At 34.9% G+C, this 19,218-nt stretch overlaps 1 protein-coding gene across 1 annotated transcript in view; it reads left to right on the top strand.

The window, feature by feature from the left end:
* The window catches only part of SI (sucrase-isomaltase), a 118,093-nt gene that overhangs the window by 53,722 nt on the left and 45,153 nt on the right, over positions 1–19,218 (top strand). Inside the window, 6 exon segments of the mRNA XM_056110559.1 lie at positions 2,378–2,427; positions 3,399–3,566; positions 6,607–6,658; positions 17,090–17,165; positions 17,167–17,223; positions 17,225–17,272. Of these exon segments, the coding sequence (XP_055966534.1) occupies positions 2,378–2,427; positions 3,399–3,566; positions 6,607–6,658; positions 17,090–17,165; positions 17,167–17,223; positions 17,225–17,272 (451 nt within the window).

The following is a 19,218-nucleotide window of genomic DNA, read 5'->3' as shown; positions in this document are numbered from 1 at the left end:
TGGCTCTGTTCTCAGGGATCACATCTGGTGGAACTCAGAGAACTATATGGGGTCTTGGGTATTGAACCCATGTCGGTAAAGTACAAGGAAAATTTCTTACCTGCTGTACTATTACTCTGGCCCCTCAATTTTCAATTTTAAGGATTTTGATAATTCCTTAACTAGTTTATTATTCTATACCTCTATAATTTTCTCTCTTATTCTACTTACAGTACATCTTATAAAGCAATATTACCCAAAGTGGTTCACCCTCCTTAATATTATTGGTTGGAGCTTTGTTTAAAATAGTATAGTAAATGGGTACTTGCAAACTGGCATTGGATCCCCTGTACCCTGTGCGCTCCCCAGAATCCCACTAGAAGAATGATCCTTGATTACAGTCTGTCTGTCTGTCTGTCCTCCTGTTGTTTATCGATTTGCTCAAGTGGGCCCAGTGACGTCTCCATTTTGAGACTTGTTGTTACTGTGTTTGTCATATTGAATAGGCCATGGGTAGCTTGCCAGGCTTTGCTATGAGGGCGAGATACTCTCGGTAGCTTGCCGGGCTCTCCAAGAGGGGCGGAGGAATCGAACGGGGCTCAGCTGGGCTGGCTGCGCACAAGGCAAATGCCCTACCACTGTACTATTGCTCCAGCCCTTGATTACAGAATCAGGAATAAGCTCTGAGCACAACTGGATGTGAATCACACACACACACACACACACACACACACACACACACACACACACACACACACACACACGAAAACAAAAGAAAAGGAAAAGGAAAACAAAAGAAGACCAAAGGAAAAAAAATCCTGTCATTGATTGCTCATGTTATTTTTCATGAGCAGACCTTGTCTTTCCCACCATGGTCGCATGCTCTCTGATGTGCAGTGACCCTCTGCTTTCCCTTGCTCATTAGCTTTGCTTTTTCTCAGATTCTCAATAATGTAAGCGTACATTGGGGATCTTGTGCATAAGAATACTTAATGACAATTTACTACATTGAAGATCTGTAAGGGTGTATATCAGAAAAGCTAAATTATTTGTCAATTGAACAATTTTGTAGATACAGTATCTCTAATGGTGGGATGTGGCATTAATTTCAAAGATTTACTTACAAACTATTTCCAAGTTTATATCAAGTTTTGAAATTTAGATTAATAATTTTTTCATACAAAAATGTTTAAAATATTGACATAGGACTAATCAGTGATGTAGTATAGCATCTATCTATTTATATAACTTTAAATTTGGAAGAAACAAGTTACATTCTATCTAGATTTAAATTTTTCCCTAAGAATTGAATTTAAAATGTTGTCATTATACCTTGGGGTTACAATAGCATTCAAGTTTATGATACTGATTCAGTTTTCTCGCACACAACCAAAGTATATGCCCTTCCACCCATTCTATGAAAGACATATCTTGTCTGATTTTGATTCTCTCCCTCCAATATCCCCATTTTTTTGATTGGCAATTATGGTTTAGTTGCACAGTTATATATTTGCACCATCCATGTGCTCTCCACCTTTTGTCTATGTTCCATGTTAATTTCAATCTATTAGTTCTTCTCACACCCCACCACCACCCCAGCATGCTCAGCTCTCTAGTTCAAGGCTTATTATTGGTTTATATTGCCAATAAACTTGATTTTTATGTATATGACAGATGAATGATATCATCTGTATTGGTCATTCTTCTTCAGATTTATTTGATCAGCATGATATCCACAATGCTGCAAACTTTTTTCTTATGGCTGCATAGTGCTTATATACATGTGTGTTATATACATATACATGTATATGCATACTATGCAACAACCTAGTATTTATATGTATTATTTATATATATACATAATTACATATATATGTCAGTTTTTTATAATTCCTCTATTGTTGGACATTTGGGTTGCTACCTTATCCAGGCTTTTCTACTAAAAGCTGAAGTGAGCATTGATGTGCACATGTCTTTTATCAAATGTTTTTGAGTTTGCAGGGGAGAGGGGCTAGACTCTAAGAAGTGGGATACCTGGGTCAAATCAAGCTTTATTCTTACTTTTTATGAGATATTTCTATAATATTTTCATAGAGAATGGAGAAGTTGACATTCTCAACAACAATAAATGAGGATTCCTTTATCCCACATATCCAGAAACAATAATTATGTGATATATATGTATATATCATATAGATATATTATATAAATATCTCACATAGATATATAAGATATATATGACGGCTTTGAAGAAATTTACTATGCAAAATATTTAATATGTTTATTTATTGGAAGAATAAAATACCAAATAAACTTTGTATTTTGTAACTTAAAAAGTAGCAAGACAATTTACCATTACTTATTAATCTGATAACTTTATTTTTTCTTACCATTACAGATTCCATAGAACGTGGCAACTATATATTTTATACATTTTCTGTTTCAAATGTAAGTATTCTCTTTAGCTACACCATTAAAAATGGTACTTTTTTATTATAGATTTTAATTTTTGTAATATTATCGCCATATTTTCTATTAAAATTAAGTGACTTACTACAGTAACATTTTTAATTATCTTATTTGCTACATTTAAAATATATAAAGGGATTCCCTTCTGATAAAATTGATTCATTAAATATTTATAATTCTTTTTTTTTGGCTTTTTGGGGCACACCGGGTGATGCACTGGGGTTACTCCTGGCTTTGTACTCAGGAATTACTCCTGGTGGTGCTCAGGGACCATATGGGATGCTAGGAATTGAACCCTGGTTGGCCACGTGCAAAGCAAATGCCCTACCCGCTGAGGAATCACTCAAGCCCCCTTTATAATTCTTAAAATAAGTGCTATGTTATGTATAAGTAAGAAGTTCTAGGAATACAATAACATTTTTGAAAAATTTTAATATGTCACAGAAAAATTTGCATGAATTTGATATGGGAATAAAAATCTGTACAATGCTAATTTTCAAGTAAGTAATGGTGATTATTTTTATAGAAGGTTCATTTCTTGACCATTTTGTTTTTATAAAAACAAAGGTATTACTTAAATGAGAAGTCTGTATTTCTCATTTATATGTCTTATTTATATATATATGTGTGCATATATACACATAGATGTAGATGTCACAATTTTTTATCATTGCTTTGTTGCTGGACATTTGGGTTACTACCTTATGGGCTTTACATGAAAATTTAAACTGGCTCTGAAAAATTCTTGGCATATATACAAAATTTTCAAAAACTCTTTAAAAAGAGTTATCTAATGAGTTGTTTATATATGTACTTAGGTGTGAAGTGCTCCTACATATGGCAGAATATATAATTTGGTTGTTTTTAATTTTCACCACTGTTGCTATTGTATCCAATGGTTTGTATTCAATGGTTTTCTGCTTACTATTAAAACATGTATTTTTTTTCAGAACACATTAGACATTACATGTACACATTCATCATATCAGGAAGGAACGGTTTTAGCATTTCAGACTATTAAAATCCTTGGTTTGACAAACAGCGTTACACAAATTGAAGTGGTGGAAAATAGCCAATCAAGTCCCCATACCAGTTTTACTTATGATACTTCCAATCAGGTAAATATAATATTTTAACATATTTAACTAGAATTCTATAGCACTTAACATTATATAGCCATTCAGATTCTAGATTAAGTGTTTTACTTTTGAGACTATATCATTCTTTTCTATTTTATAGTACTTTAATACTAGATTTAAGGTCATCGTTCCAATTAGTTTGACAGCAATAGACTCATTCTTCCTCTCTGTCTTATTTTATCCTGGATAAAATTATGTAAAACAGCCTAAATGTTCTATATTTAATATCTTCTTCCCCAAAATCTACTTACTTGTATAAAACACAGATTCTTAATGACTTAGATTTTCATTTAATGTTTTTAAGCTATTAATATAATTATTTTTCAGTCATTCTCCTTGCTTTTACAAACGCTTACTAGTCTCAGAATCCTTATTGTATATTTTACCTTCAATATTTTTGGTTAATATTTTCTATTCCTTATAGAGTATTTCTTGTTTTATAATTACTCTCTTAATAGGTGTATTTCCATGGGGAAAAATATTGCAGAAAAGGGCACAAATTTAGCTATGTAGTATGTATAGAGATTAAAAAATAATCTGTGATTATTCCCTGTAAAATGTAATAGTTAAATCATAATTTTGCTTGTGGAAATAAGTTAACTATTTTAAAAGGATATTTTAAAATAATTTAAAGCATCATTATCATTGTGATTGGCATTTTATTTTCTTCATGGGACCATATTGTACAGTGGTAAAGGTACATGCTATGCACGTAGTCATCTCTGATTCAGTCCCCAACACTACGTGGCCCAGGTCATCACCAGAAGAAGCGTGGAGGCTCCTGGGCTCTGAGGGTGGCTCAGCAACACAGAGCTTGAGTATTAAGTTTTTCTGAGAAACAGTAGGAGGACCCCCAAATATACTGTATACCACTTGGAGGCTTCCAAAAAGAATATTATTTCAAATTTTTATTCACAAAATACTAAATTATTGGTAAAGGCAATACAAACAAATTAGAATTGAGCTACAGAATATTAGCTAAATATCTACAAACCCTAGCCTAGAAATGTTCCCTTACCAGTTTCTAAAAATACATTGGTTAAACATTTTCATTTAATATATAGTATATATTCCTAGTACCATAATATAATACAAATTATATTACAGTTAATATAGATGTAGTGTTATCAACTTAGAAATATATAATTAGCAAAGTTAGTAATATATAATCACAAAATGCATTAATTGGGTTTTAGAATTTCCAGTTTTATTTCAGCGCCAGGCTGTTTCCACTTGGGGCGCCCCAAAGGGGGGCAGGTGAGAGCCCTCCCCACCCCAATGGATCCAGCCCCGGCAGCCAACTTCCACTACCCAACCGCTGCATGCTCCAGGCTGCTTTCCAGACACATCATGGCACACTTCCTACCCATTGTCCATATTTTTACCACACCATGTTTGATGGATTTTAGACAGTAGGCAACAAATCATAGAGAAATATATATATATATATATATATATATATATATATATATATATATAAGCTACCGAGAGTGTCCTGCCCATGCAGTCAGAGTCCGGCAAGCTACCCGTGTCGTATTCGATATGCCAAAACCAGTAACTATAACGGGTCTCATTCCCCTGGCCCTGAAGGAGCCTCCAATCATTGGGAAAGACGAGTAAAGAGAGGCTGCTAAAATCTCAGGGCTGTGACGAATAGAGTTGTTACTGGTACCTGCCCAAGAAAATTGACAAACAACAGGATGACAGTGATACAGATAGATACAGATATACAGTGATTTCTATTTTTTATACTTATGCAGATATTCACAGAGGAACTAGTATATTCACCTTTCAATTTTAGAAATATCTTCATATAAATTTTTATTCCTCAATGTATAATAATAAAGTATTATATAAATATGTATAAAAATCAATATTCAATGAAAATATGGGATATATTTATCCATATTTCTCCTGATATATAAGCAATAAGTATATATTTTTGCAAATTTCCAATAGTCTATGTATTTGTATATTAAAACATATTCAATTTCATAATTCCCATGTGCAATACCATTTTATATCCTCTCTAATGCTCTTCAAATTGTTTGCACATAGTTAAGAAGATAGAGCAAAGTGTGGAATACTATGTTATACTTGAAAATTTTATCCCAGACACCATATAGTCTCTCATCTTCCTGCACTGCCTATGTGACTCTAGTGGCCCAGCCACCATCAGCCCTAACAGTACCTTATATATAGATCTGAGCACAATACCATCAAACCCACATGCTGAGTTGAGTATTTCTAGGAATTATTCCTAATTCCTTACTGAGCACTGCTGTGGATGTTCCTATTAAGTCTCTCTATATTTTATATAAAAACTCTCTATATTTCCTTGATACTGCTTTTTTTTTGTGGTCACACCCAGAGATATTCAGGAATTACTCCTGGCTCTGCATTTAGGAATTACTACTGGTAGTCCTCGGAAAACTGTATGGGATGCCAGGGATTTAACCTGGGTCAACTGCGTGCAAGGCAAACACCCTACCCCATGTACTATGGTTTCATATCTGATAATATTATTTTAAAAATACCTGTAGTATGCCCCAGGTATTTTTCTAAGTATCCTGTAGTGTCCTATTGTACTGATTAAAGTTTGCATTCACTCTGTCTAGCATCCACTTGGTAGCACTGTAGCACTGTCATCCCGTTGGTAGGGGTCCTCAATCCCAGCTTTCAGAAAGTAAATAGAGGGTAGGTGGTTTCTCCAAAGATTCATGAGCACTAAATAACATAATTGATAACTGAATTCATGTAAATATTTTAAGACAGTGCTTTACGTTTATATTCTGCAATTTTTCTAAGTTTTTCTTTGCAAGTCTAGTCATTTATGAGGTATGATATTTTTATTCCTTTATTCTGTCTAACTGTTTGGGATGCAGGGATTTAACCTGGGTTATATTATATTAAAACTAATAATTATTTTAAGAATTACTCTGGTTGTTGATATGTATAAATGTTGAGCAAGTTTTAAATGTATAATGGTAAATAATCTTTATTTTTTTCCTTTCTTTAGAGTCTCACAATTAATAATCTCAAGTTAAATCTTGGAAAAACCTTTGCTGTTCAATGGAAATAAATTTGATCCAGAAAATGACCTGAAACCAAAAAAATATGAAGAACATGGCTTTTTATGGAAAATATAAAAAAGAATAAAAATCTCATATAAGAATTTCAATGTAACCAATCCATAGTACAATTTTATTCTACAGTGTATATACTCAATTAATCTTTGAAAATGTGGATTTTAGACAAGGTTTTAAGATGCAAGTTGTCATTGATTAATTTTCCAAATACAAAAAAGAAAATGTTAGACTAAATGAAACTGTCAATTGCTTTCCAGGCTCTTTGAATTTGTAATTCCTTTAATCAAATACTGTGTTCCATTTATTTCACTCATATTGGATATTATATTTACCTTTTTATCATACAATAGGTGATTGGGGGTTATAGTGATAGTACAGCAAGTAGGTGATTTGCCTCACATGCAACCCACGGAGATTCACTTCCCTGCATTATATGGTCTCATGAGTACCATCAGAAGTAATTCCTGAGTGCAAAGCCTTAAGTAACAACAAAATGCATATTTTTCTATACCTGAGAACTAGGTATGGAACCAACACACAAAAACTAAAGAACTAAAAATAAAACATGAGTATTTTGATGTTGGGCATAAAAAGTTTATTTAAAGTGATAAATCTTGGAATAGACATCACAAATCACAAATCACAAATCATCCTGTTATTCGTCGATTGCCTCGAGCAGGCCCCAGTAACGTCTCCTTCATCCTAGCCCTGAGATTATATTCAAGGCTCTTTAGGAGAATGAGACCCATCATTGTTACTGGTATTTGGCATATTGGGTACGCCAAGGGGAGTTTGTCAGACTCTGCCCTGTGGGCAGGCTACATTCGGTAACCTGCCAGTTTGTCCAAAGTAGGAATGAGATAATAAGATGTCGCATTTGCGGCCGCACGGTTCCGGGAGCTGGTTTTTATAGTCTCTGAGTCTTGGCCGCTGATGGGATTACACGGCACCAGGGGGCCAGTTGGTGGGTGTGACCCCCGCCTACTGGAATTTGGAGGATCTGGGTGGAGGATGCTCGGCCCAAATCCGAGTAGGCTTGGAGATCTCGGCCCCAGAACCCGCGTGACTTTGTCCCTCTGCCAGTACAGAGGATGTCTATGGAATAGACATAATTTCTAATAAATATTTAGACCACATTATTTATTTAGGGGTTCATTTTATAAATGTTTATTGAGAATCTCTATACTATGGACACTGTGGAAAAAATTACAAAATTTTCTGTAATTTGATGTAGCTTATAGTCTACCATATTGTAGAATCAGAAAAAAAGAAGGAAGGAAGGAAGGAAGGAAGGAAGGAAGGAAGGAAGGAAGGAAGGAAGGAAGGGAAAAAGAGAGGGAAGGAGGGAGGGAGGTAAGGAGGAAAGGAGGAAGGGAGGAAGGGCGAAGGGGGAAGTGTATGGGGGAAGGGAGGAAGAGAGGAATGAAGAAAGGGAGGGAAGGGAAGAAAGAAACATAAATTAACTATACCTGAAAGCAAAGTTGTCAGTTGTTCTTTGAATGAGTCTGTAAAATAATTGCAGAAGATAGTATTATAAACATAAACATCAGGAGGGAGCCAATAATCACTTAGGTCATTTTTAGGATTGTGATTTTTTTCTATGGTAGAGTATTAGTAAAGAATTTTGAGCAACAAAATGAGAAGATTGATCTATCTTATTGGAATCATAGTGAGAATAAATAAAGACATGGGCAGGAAGGTCAGGAAAAAGGCTACTACACTAATCAGGGTAAAGTATTAATGGTAGAACAATCCAGAATGGTATGTTTAGTAAAAGACAAGTCATTCCATTAAATATTTTTTAAAGAGATGAAAAAATATATTTGGCATGGAATATGAAAGAAACAAAAAATAAATATCACTAAGTTTTTAGTTTTATTAACTTTTTTTAAAAGAGTAATTTGATAATAGAGATTTGAAAAATATGGAGGGAAGTAAATTAGGAGGCCTATGTACTTTGGCCTATGTACTATGTACTATGTACTCAGTACTATGTACTGAGTTTGAGTTGCCCTATATAAATATATGCACAATTTTATGATAATAAAAAACATTTAATTAAACTGAGTCTAATATACTGAGTTTAATGTATCAGTGTAATAAACCTTTAGAATCATATAAAAGATGCTTAGAACCATGTAATGTTAATATCATGAAGAGAGTGGGTATTGATAAAATTCAGTGAGCATTAAAAAAATTAACTAAACTTTGAATCATTCCAGTAATTAGTCAGGAAAATGAAAAAGAAAAAAATCAAAAAATAATAGTAAAAGAATTTGATTGCCAAACATGATTGCCACTCAATGCCTCTTTTGCAAACCACAACACCCAAAAGGAGAGAGAGAACAGAGGGGAATGCCCTGCCACAGAGGCAGGGTGGGATTGGGGGGGTGGGGGTGGGAGGGATACTGGGATCCGTGGTGGTGGGAAATGGGCACTGGTGGGAGGATGGGTATTTGATCATTTTATAATTGAAACCCAAGCACAAAATTTGTAAGTCTACAACTGTACCTCATGGTGTCTCACTAATAAAAATTTTAAAAAAATGCCTTGATTTCAATGTATTGTTCTACCTATATTTTTCTCTATGTACCTTATATATTCAGTATTATAATGAGGTCTTTTATTAATTTTGATTTGACTTTTGTGCCTGGCCTTAGAAAGAGGTCTGAGTTCTTTTTTTTTTACACCATCACTTTTAAAAGTGCTTTTTTTGCTCCACTTCATATTTTTTGCTCCTTTATCAAGAATAAGTGGTCATACTCAAGTGGTACTACATGGAAAATATTGTGCTAAGAGAAATGAGTCAGAAAGAGAGGGAAAGACACAGAAAGATTGCATTCATCTGGGTAACATAAAGTAACAAAATAAGAGACCAACACCCGAGAACAGCTGTGATAAATACCAGGTTGTTCACTCCATGGCTTAGAGGCCAGCCGCACACTCTAGGGATAAAGGTAGCTCAGGTAGAGAAGGGAGCACCAAATAAAGGGTGCTGGGAAGATCTGCCCAGGATGGGAGATGCCTGCTGAAAGTAGTCTATGGACCGAACATGATTGCCACCCAATGTCTCTTCTGCATACCATAGCACCCAAAAGGAGAGATAGAACAAAAGGGAGTGCCCTGCCACAGAGGCAGGGTGGGATGGGGGATGGGGGTGTGTGAGGGATACTGGGATTGGTGGGGGTGGAGAATGGGCACTGGTGGTGGGATGGGTACTCGATCATTGTATAACTGAAACCCAAGCACAACTACTTGTGGGTCTACAACTGTACCTCATGGTGTTTCACTAATAAAACAAACAAACAAAAAAAGAATAAGTGGTCATATATTTGATGGTTGTTATCATGGTATTCAACTTTATTTCATTGATCTGGGCATGTGATTTTATTCCGATTCCATGCCATTTGGGGCAGGTGATGCCTCCCATCTTCTTTTTTTCAAGCATTTCTTTAGGAATGTATAGATATTTTGTTCCACATGAATTTCAGGAGTTCTGGATCTATTTATTTGAAAAATGTTATTTTTACCCTTATGATTAAGTGTTGTATCTGTGTAATGGGAGTATTGTCATTTTGACAACGTCCATGAGTAGGAGATATGTCTCCATTAATTCTCAACAAAATAGGAGTTGAAGAAACTTATTTCCATTAGTTGAAATCATTTACTGCAGCCCACAGCAAGCATTATTCTCAATGGGGAAAACTGAAATCATTCACTCTAAGGTTAAAGAAAGTTTGCTCACATTAGCAACTCCTATTCAATATTGTACTGGAAGTACTTGCCATAGCAGTTAGGCAAGAGGAAGATATCAAAGATATCCAGATGGGAAAAGCAGTAAATAAGTTTTCACTATTTGCAGATGATAGGATATTATACTTAAAAAATTCTAGAGAATCTACAAAAAATCATGAAAATGATAGATTTATATAGTAAAGTGGCAGGTTACAAAAATCAATACACAAAATTCCACCAAAAGTCCATGGCGTTCCTATATACAAATAATGAAAGAGAAAAAAGATTTATTAAAAAAATTCCATTCACGCACTGGTGGAGGGATGGGTATTCGATCATTGTATAACTGAAACTCAAGCACAAAAATTTGTAAGTCTACAACTGTACCTTATGGTGTTTCACTAATAAAAATTTTTAAAAAAGAGTAAAGCCAAAAAAAAAGTTCCATTCACACCTGTGCCGCAGAAAATCAGCTACCTAGAAAACAGTCTAACTAAAGAGATGAATGACCTATACAAAGTAAACTATAAAACACTGCTTCAGGAAATAAGAGTGATACGAGGAAGTTATTTATAGGAAATTCTGATGAGTTTTTAAAAACTTTAAAGGCTTATAATAAAGGTATATTATAGTGCATATTATCTATCATTTCATCTTCAAATAGTGGTTATTTGGTTTCTTTAGTTGCCTGATTGCTACTACTAGTTCTTCTAGTACTACATTGAACAAAAGTAGAGACAGTGGGCATTTCTTATCTTGTGTCAGGTCTTAGAAAATATGCTTTCAATTTTCGTCAAAGAGAATGATGTTAACTGTGTGATTTTATATATTAGTGATTGCTATCTTATGTTTTTGGTTTGGGGCCACACCCAGGTGTGCTCAGGGTTTACTACTGCCTCTGTGCTGAAGTATAACGCTTTGAAGGTCTCAGTAACCATATAGTATGCTGGGGATCAAACCTAAGTCATTCATATGTAAGGACAATGCTTTGCCTACTGTATTATAACTCCTGTATTACTATCCTGAGAAAGATTTCTTCTGACCCTATTTTCTTTAGGGGTTTTGATCATGAATAGATGTTGGATCATGATGAAAATTTTCTCTGCATCAAATTATATGATCCTATGATCTTTATGTTTATTTTTATTAATGTGGAAAAATCGCCTTAATTTATTTGCATATATTGAGCTATACTTGCATTTCTTGTATGAATCCCCATTAAGCACGGCATATGAATTTTTTGATAAGCTGTTTGATTTTTTTTTCTTTTTGGGTCATTTCCGGCAACGCACAGGTGTTACTCCTGACTCTGTAGTCAGGAATTACACCTGGCAGTGCTCAGGGGACCACATGGGATGCTGGGAATCGAACCAGGGTTGGCTGTGTGCAAAGCAAACACCCTACCCACTGTGCTATCGCTCCAGTCCCTGGTTTGTTAATTAAAAAAAAAATCTGCATCAATGTTTGTTGGGAGAAAAACCCTTTTTGGTCTGCTTTGAAGTGGCACATTAATCCCTGGTCTGGGGCCCAGGCAGATGTTCCCAGATCACTCGGGAAGCCTATTTGCAATGCCTACTTATCGCAGGTCAATGAGACTACAGGACATGGTGTTTCTGGCAGTGTGTGGTGACAGTTTAACCATTGTAAGCACACAGGGAAGGTGTGACCCTATTTATGAAAACACCTTTGTTCTGATCACCCTGTGTATGCGACCAGTTCACTCTCCCACTCCCCGCCCCCCCAACCTACATAAAGTCTTGCTGTCCTTAAATAAAATGAAACTGCCTGACAGGATCCCTGCTGTGCTCATGTGCTCATTTCTCCGTTGAGGCGAGTGGCATAGGGTTTGCTCTTTTCTGCGGACCCCTCCCTTTACAGGAAGGGTAGATTGGCCCAGTCCTTAGAGCCCTGAGCAGCGGCCTCTTGCTGAACTAGGGAGCGGGCCAAACAGAGGCCAGAAGAAGAAGACCCCGACAAATGTTCATCAGGGAAATTAGCATAAAGTTGTTTTTTAATAGTATCTGTATATGTTTTGACTATTAGTATAATGTTAACTTTATAGAAGCTGTTAGAACAAATCTTTTTTTTCCCCAGTAGTTTGGAAGAGTTTAGGAAGCAATTAAGCAATCAAAGTTAGTCTTCTTTGAATGTGTTATGGACCTTACCAATGAACCAACTTGAACTAAGACTTTTGTTCTAGAGGAGAATCTTAATTACTCTTTAAATTCCTTTGCTTGTGATTGGCCCATTCAAGTTTCATATATTCACCTTGCTCCCGTTTGGGATGTTAGATGATTCTAAGAATCTATCCATTCCATCTAGGTTACATCATGAAAACTATCATTTCATGATACCTCGATTTTTCAAAGGTGTTATTTTCTCTTTCATCTCTAATCATATATTTATGCACTTTATTTTTTCTTTGAGTGTAGTTAAAGTATTTTCTATCTTGTTTATTTTTTGAGAAATAATTTGTTCAGTATTGTTTTTATAAATCACATAAATGAATGTTTATTTGTATTGTAGAAAATTTTTAGGACTGCATATACAGAATGTTCAATAAAAGGCACACAAAATTAGAAGCATTTGAACAGATCTGTAAAAGCATTTTAATTGTGTTCTGAAGTGACTCGTGGTTTATATTAGCTTGTCAACTTTTTTTATAAAGTTATTTACAATATTTGATTACATTTAATATTCAAAGATCAATCCCACCACCATTACACCTTTCCATTGCCATATTTCAGATGTTTCTATCCTGAACCCCAACCCCTGCCCCAAAGCAGAACCAAAGTAATTGATTTTGTATTGTTTGTTATAAAAACCACTGAAAATGCTACAAAAAAAAGTTTCCTTAGAGGAAGAGTGTTAAATTATTTCACACAAGAGTCATTAAGTCCATCTATAAAAGATCACCAACATGTTGTTAAAGGCTGCGCCTTCAGAAATCACTACTGGCAGTGTAATCCATAATTTATAAGGACCTGTCCTCTAGATAGGCAGATTTTTCTATGAGTACCCATGTTTTTCCATCTGGTATATAAAGGTGTGAAGTTTGACTGCATGGTTCCAGGAAGCTGCAGACCAATGGAACAGGGTTGAATACACTGACATCTCCCCCCAAGCATACGAGCATCTAATCTTCGATAAGGGGGCAAAAAAAGTGAAGTGGAGCAGGGAAAGCCTCTTTAACAAATTATGCTGGCAAAACTGGACAGCCACATGCAAAAAAAAATGGGCTCAGATCTCTGCCTAACTCCATGTACAAAAGTAAGATCTAAGTGGATTAAAGACCTCAACATCAGACCAGAATCTATAAGGTACATTGAGGAAAAAGTTGGCAAAACCCTCCATGACATAGAAGCTAATGATGTCTTCAAAGATGTCACACTGCTGGCCAAGAAAGTGAAAATAGAGATAGACAAATAGGACTATCTTAAACTAAGAACCTTCTGCACCTCAAAAGAAGCTCGAGCGGGCCCAGTAACGTCTCCATTGGAGACTTTGTTTTTTTGCCTTACAAGCGGTCAACATTGCCGACCCGAGTTCGATTCCTCCGCCCCTCTCGGAGAGCCCGGCAAGCTACCGAGAGTATCTCGCCCGCACGGCAGAACCTGGCAAGCTCCCCGTGACATATTCGATATGCCAGACACAGTAACAACAAAGTCTCCAATGGAGACGTTACTGGGCCTGCTCGAACAAATCGATAAACAACGGGAGGGCCTTTACCTCAAAAGAAGCAGTGACCAAAATACAAAGACAGTCTACAGAATGGGAAAGAATATTCGCCAACTACACATCTGATAAGGGGTTAATTTCAAGGATATACAAAGTACTGGTTGAACTCCACAAAAAGAAAACATTCAACCCCATCAAATAATAGGGAGATGAGATAGAAATTTTCACAAAGAAGAAATTCGAATGGCTAAAAGGCACATGAGAAAATGCTAAACATCATTAATCATCAGGTAGATGCAGATCAAAACCACAATGAGATATCACCTCACACTACAGAGACTGGCCCATATCCATAAGAACAAAAGTAACCGGTGCTGGTGGGGATGTGGTGAGAAAGGGACACCCCTTTACTGTTGGTGGGAATGCCGACTGGTTCAGCCCTTTTGGAAAACAGTATGAACGATTCTCAAAAAATTAGAAATTGATCTCCCATTTGACCCAGCAATACTACTCCTGGGAATATATCCCAGAGAGGCAAAAAAGTATAGTTGAAGTGACATCTGCAATTGTCTGTTTATTGCAGCACTCTTTACAATAGCCAGAATCTGGAAAAAACCTGAGTGCCCAAGAACAAATGACTGGTTAAAGAAACTTTGATACATCTGCACAATGGAGTACTATGTAGCTGTTAGAAAAGATGAAGTCATGAAATTTACATACAAGTGGTACAACATGGAAAGTATCATGCTAAGCAAAATGAGTCAGAAAGAGATGGATAGACATAAAAAATTGCATTCATCTGTGGAACATAAAGTAACAAAATAGGAGATTAATACCCAAGAATAGCCGAGATCAGTACCACGAGGTTTACTCCATGGCTTAGAGGCCAACCGGGCATTCTAGGGGAAAGGGCAGCTCAGATAGAGAAGAGAGCACCAAATAAAAGTTGTTTGGAGGATCCTCCCAGGAGGGGAGATGCATTTTGAAAGTAGACTATGGACTGAACATGATTGCCACTCAATGCCTCTTTTGCAGACCACAAAACCCAAAAGGAGAGAGAGAACAAAAAGGAATACCCTGCCACAGAGGCAGGGTGGGATGGGGGGGATGGGTGTGGGAGGGATACTGGGATCCGTGTTGGTGGGAAATGGGCACTGGTGGAGGGATGGGTATTTGATCATTGTATAATTGAAACCCAAGCACAAAAATGTGTAAATCTTCAACTGTACCTCATGATGTCTCACTATTAAAAAATTTTTTAATAAAAAAAAATTATTTTTGTGTTATTCATTCTGCTTGTTTTATGTATACATTAACATCAGAATGAAATAATGGTGTTTGTATTTTTGACTACTTTTCTTTAAAAAAAAATAGCTAGATCCATCCATGTATTCCTGCAGAATTATTATATATATAATATATACAAATTCTATAAAATAATTAACATAATTAAATAATGCAATATATTATATTATTTAATACATATTATATAAATATGATATATACTGTAGCATATTATTTTATATGAATATTTGCTAAAATAATGTCTAAGCTCATCTGGAAAAATAAACATATAAAAATGACAATAATAAAACTAAATTAAAGTTAGAGACAATACATTTAAGACATAAAACATTAAAACACCTTTTAACTACATCTACATGTTACCTGACATTTCACCGAAACAGAACATAGAATATATAACTATCTACCAACTATATATGAAGCATATAAGTAAATATATGCTCATCTGATTTTAAATTTGACTAATAAAAACATTTCAAAAACTGATACAAACTCATTAGTGCCACAGATAAAAAAATATATTTTATCTGTTAAACATATTAGACATTTTAGCATTAATAAGCACTTAAATATATAGAAAACAAAAAATAAATTCATATTTATTACATATAGGTTATTGAAAGCAATTATTGGACCTTGTTAGCAGACATAGCAAAAAAGGAAATACAAATTTTAATCATAAACAGAATTGTAACTGTGTATCAAGCAGTGATTTAATAAAAAAGTAATTATTAGAAACACACACATACAAAAACACATACACACAAAGTATTGTGGTATGATAACAACTAACATATTAGCTACACTAATTTTTATGTGTACAATACTGATAACTGTAGGAATAATGTTATCAGTGAACCTTAAAAATTTTTTAATATACTTTACTTATAAATATTTCTATTTTAAATAGTATTTTTACAGGCCCTTTTAGAAAATTCACGTGCAATCTTTTTATTTTAATTACAAATAAAATATTATAATTATTATTACCGGTAAAAAATAATAACTAACTAGCTAACAAAATGAATAAGCAAACTCAATAACCAGAAGAAAAGAGGCCTTTTCTCTTGGGTGAGGCCCAAGCACACCCTGGCTAATTTCAGGCCTTACTCATGGCTCTGTGCTCAGGTGTGACTATTCTCAGTGGCCTGAGGGAACCTTATGTTGTACCTGGGATTGAACCTTAGTTGGCTACAAGGAAGACAAGTGGGCCTAAGACATATTGGAAAAATGGAAAATCTAAGTTGAACAGTCATTTTATCAATCATCAAAAAAAATGACATTTTATTTTAAAAATGTTCATATTTAGCCTAAATTTATGCTAGAATACAGTTTTGATGAGATTGATAATTTGATCAGTAATTATAGGTAACAGTTTACTGACAGTTATTAAAGGCCCTACAAATTTTATTAATTACGCTAAATACTCTCACTTCCAATAAATTTATTAAGCAAAGACATATATTAATCTGTGTCATTGTGTTATCATATGACCAAAATATTAAAAAAAATTTCTAAATATTTGCCCTAAATATTTTAATTTAAATTTTTATTACATGAAAAATGAATTGCAAAAGTTTTATAAACTAAGAGTGATTTGGGAATCATACATATAGAATTAGAAATTATATAAGTAAGATTGAAAAATTGATTTAAAATCATTATATTCATCTTTTATATTTTATAATATGTCAGAATTAAGTAAAAATTGTATTTATTTTTACTCCATTTTGTACATTTGTGATCCTAAAAATAAGAGATATGAAGTTCCATATTCCAACTACTCTAATAAGTACATATAAAAATAGACTTTATGACATTGAAATAAAAAAATTCTTTTGGCAGCCAAATTCAATGGCGAAGTACAGGAAGAGTTATGCAAGTGATTGAAATAGTTGATTTCTGTGTTATTTTAATTTTACTCTGGAGCGATAGCACAGCAGTAAGACCTTTGCCTTGTCTGCAGCCACCCCGACAAACACAGGTTCGATTCCTCCGCCCTTCTCAGAGAGCCCGGCAAGCTACTGAGAGTATCTCACCTGCAGGTCAAAGCCTGGCAAGCTCCCCGTGACGTATTCAATATGCCTAACACAGTAACAAGTCTCAAAATTGAGATGTTACAGGGCCCGCTCGAGCAAAATTGATGAACAACGAGAGGACAGTGCAGTGCAGTACTCTTTAAGGGGGAAAAATAAGATGATTATTTTCCCAGCATCTATAAGGGACAAGTGGTAAGGATAGGTCACTTACAGTTTGGATCAATTGACATGAAATCAGTTTGTTAATTTTATACTAAAACTCAAGGTTAGGACATTGGCAAAAATTACTAACAAAAATCTTTGTAAATATTTAATAGTTGTTGGAAAGAGTCTTACATCCAGTACAGTTAATATTATCTTAATATAAACTGTTAAGAGTTTAATATATATGAATATATATATATATGTTTAAGAGAGTATTCAAAATGATATAACTAACCCCTTCAAATGATAACATTAAGTGACACGTTTCCATAATTTACGTTTGTTGCACTATCATAAGATTTTATAAGCATAATAAATGATTGTGGTGGAAAAGGAGACTTGGGAGAGCAGAATATCAGCTTACTCTTTTAAAATATCCTTATCTTGGCTGGAGCATTAGCACAGCGGGTAGGGCATTTGCCTTGCACGCTGCCGACCCGGGTTTGATTCTCAGCATCTCACATGGTCCCCTGAGCACCGCCAGTAGTAATTCCTGAGTGCAGAGCCAGGAGTAACCCCTGTGCATTGCCGGGTGTGACCCAAAAAGCAACAACAACAACAAAAAAATGTATCCTACTCTGTTATCCTACTCTATTCGTGATAAAGGAGTGATGTGAGTTTAGAAAAATTATGTATAGTACAGATCCAGGGGTGAGCACGAACAAGCTTGGGAGGGGGATAAACAGGGGTGGTTGTCTTCAGAACACAATTCTTCTGGATTTCTTCATAAATACCAAATTTTAGAAACACAAAAGAAGAAAATGATTAGGAGTTGCATGTAGGAAACATTTGAAAGTAAGATACACACCATAGTGTGTAATACTTCACAGTTTAATACTTTAATACTGATTTATTTTTATTTGTATATAGTAAAATATTACTTATTTTCTCAAAGGAAAAAGGAAAATATAGAACTTTCAATGTCTAGGCATATATTGATTCTATATTATATATTATTTGTGAACCATATTAATTTTATTTAAAAAATAATTGCAGTCTAAAGATAAGCAATTATAGTTATAACATAACATGGTTACATAGTTATGAAATTATAACATACTATGATATAGCACAGTTATACTATTACATTAGTAATGTGAAATATATCCTATATATTATGCATAATCTTCAAGACAATGAAAAAATGTATCGTAAGAATGATCGTTTTCATTTGGGAACAATAATGCATTTAGGAAAAAATTCTAAGTTTTAGATATCTCGCCCGCACGGCAGAGCCTGGCAAGCTCCCTGTGACGTATTCTATATGCCAGACACAGTAACAACAAAGTCTCCAATGGAGACGTTACTGGGTCCGCTCGAGCAAATCGACGATCAACGGGAGGGCCTTTACTTTTTTACCTTTAGATAATCTAATCACTTAATCCCCGTTATTCATCGATTTATTCGAGCGGGTGCCAGTAACGTCTCCATTCATCCCGGTTGCGTGCTAGCGTAGCCCAATGGTATCTGTTCGTTTTAGGAACATGTAGAGCCTCAAACCGATCATTTAGGGTCTTGACGAAGAAGTCTGACCATCTTATAGGTGGGCGTCCACGTGATCTTTTGATGTCTCGTGGAATC

Source organism: Sorex fumeus, unplaced genomic scaffold (genome assembly GCF_029834395.1).
Source record: "Sorex fumeus unplaced genomic scaffold, SorFum_2.1 ptg000010l, whole genome shotgun sequence".
Taxonomy (NCBI): Eukaryota; Metazoa; Chordata; class Mammalia; order Eulipotyphla; family Soricidae; genus Sorex; species Sorex fumeus.
Note: the sequence above shows the minus strand (reverse complement) of the source record. Positions and strands in the feature narration are given on the sequence as shown.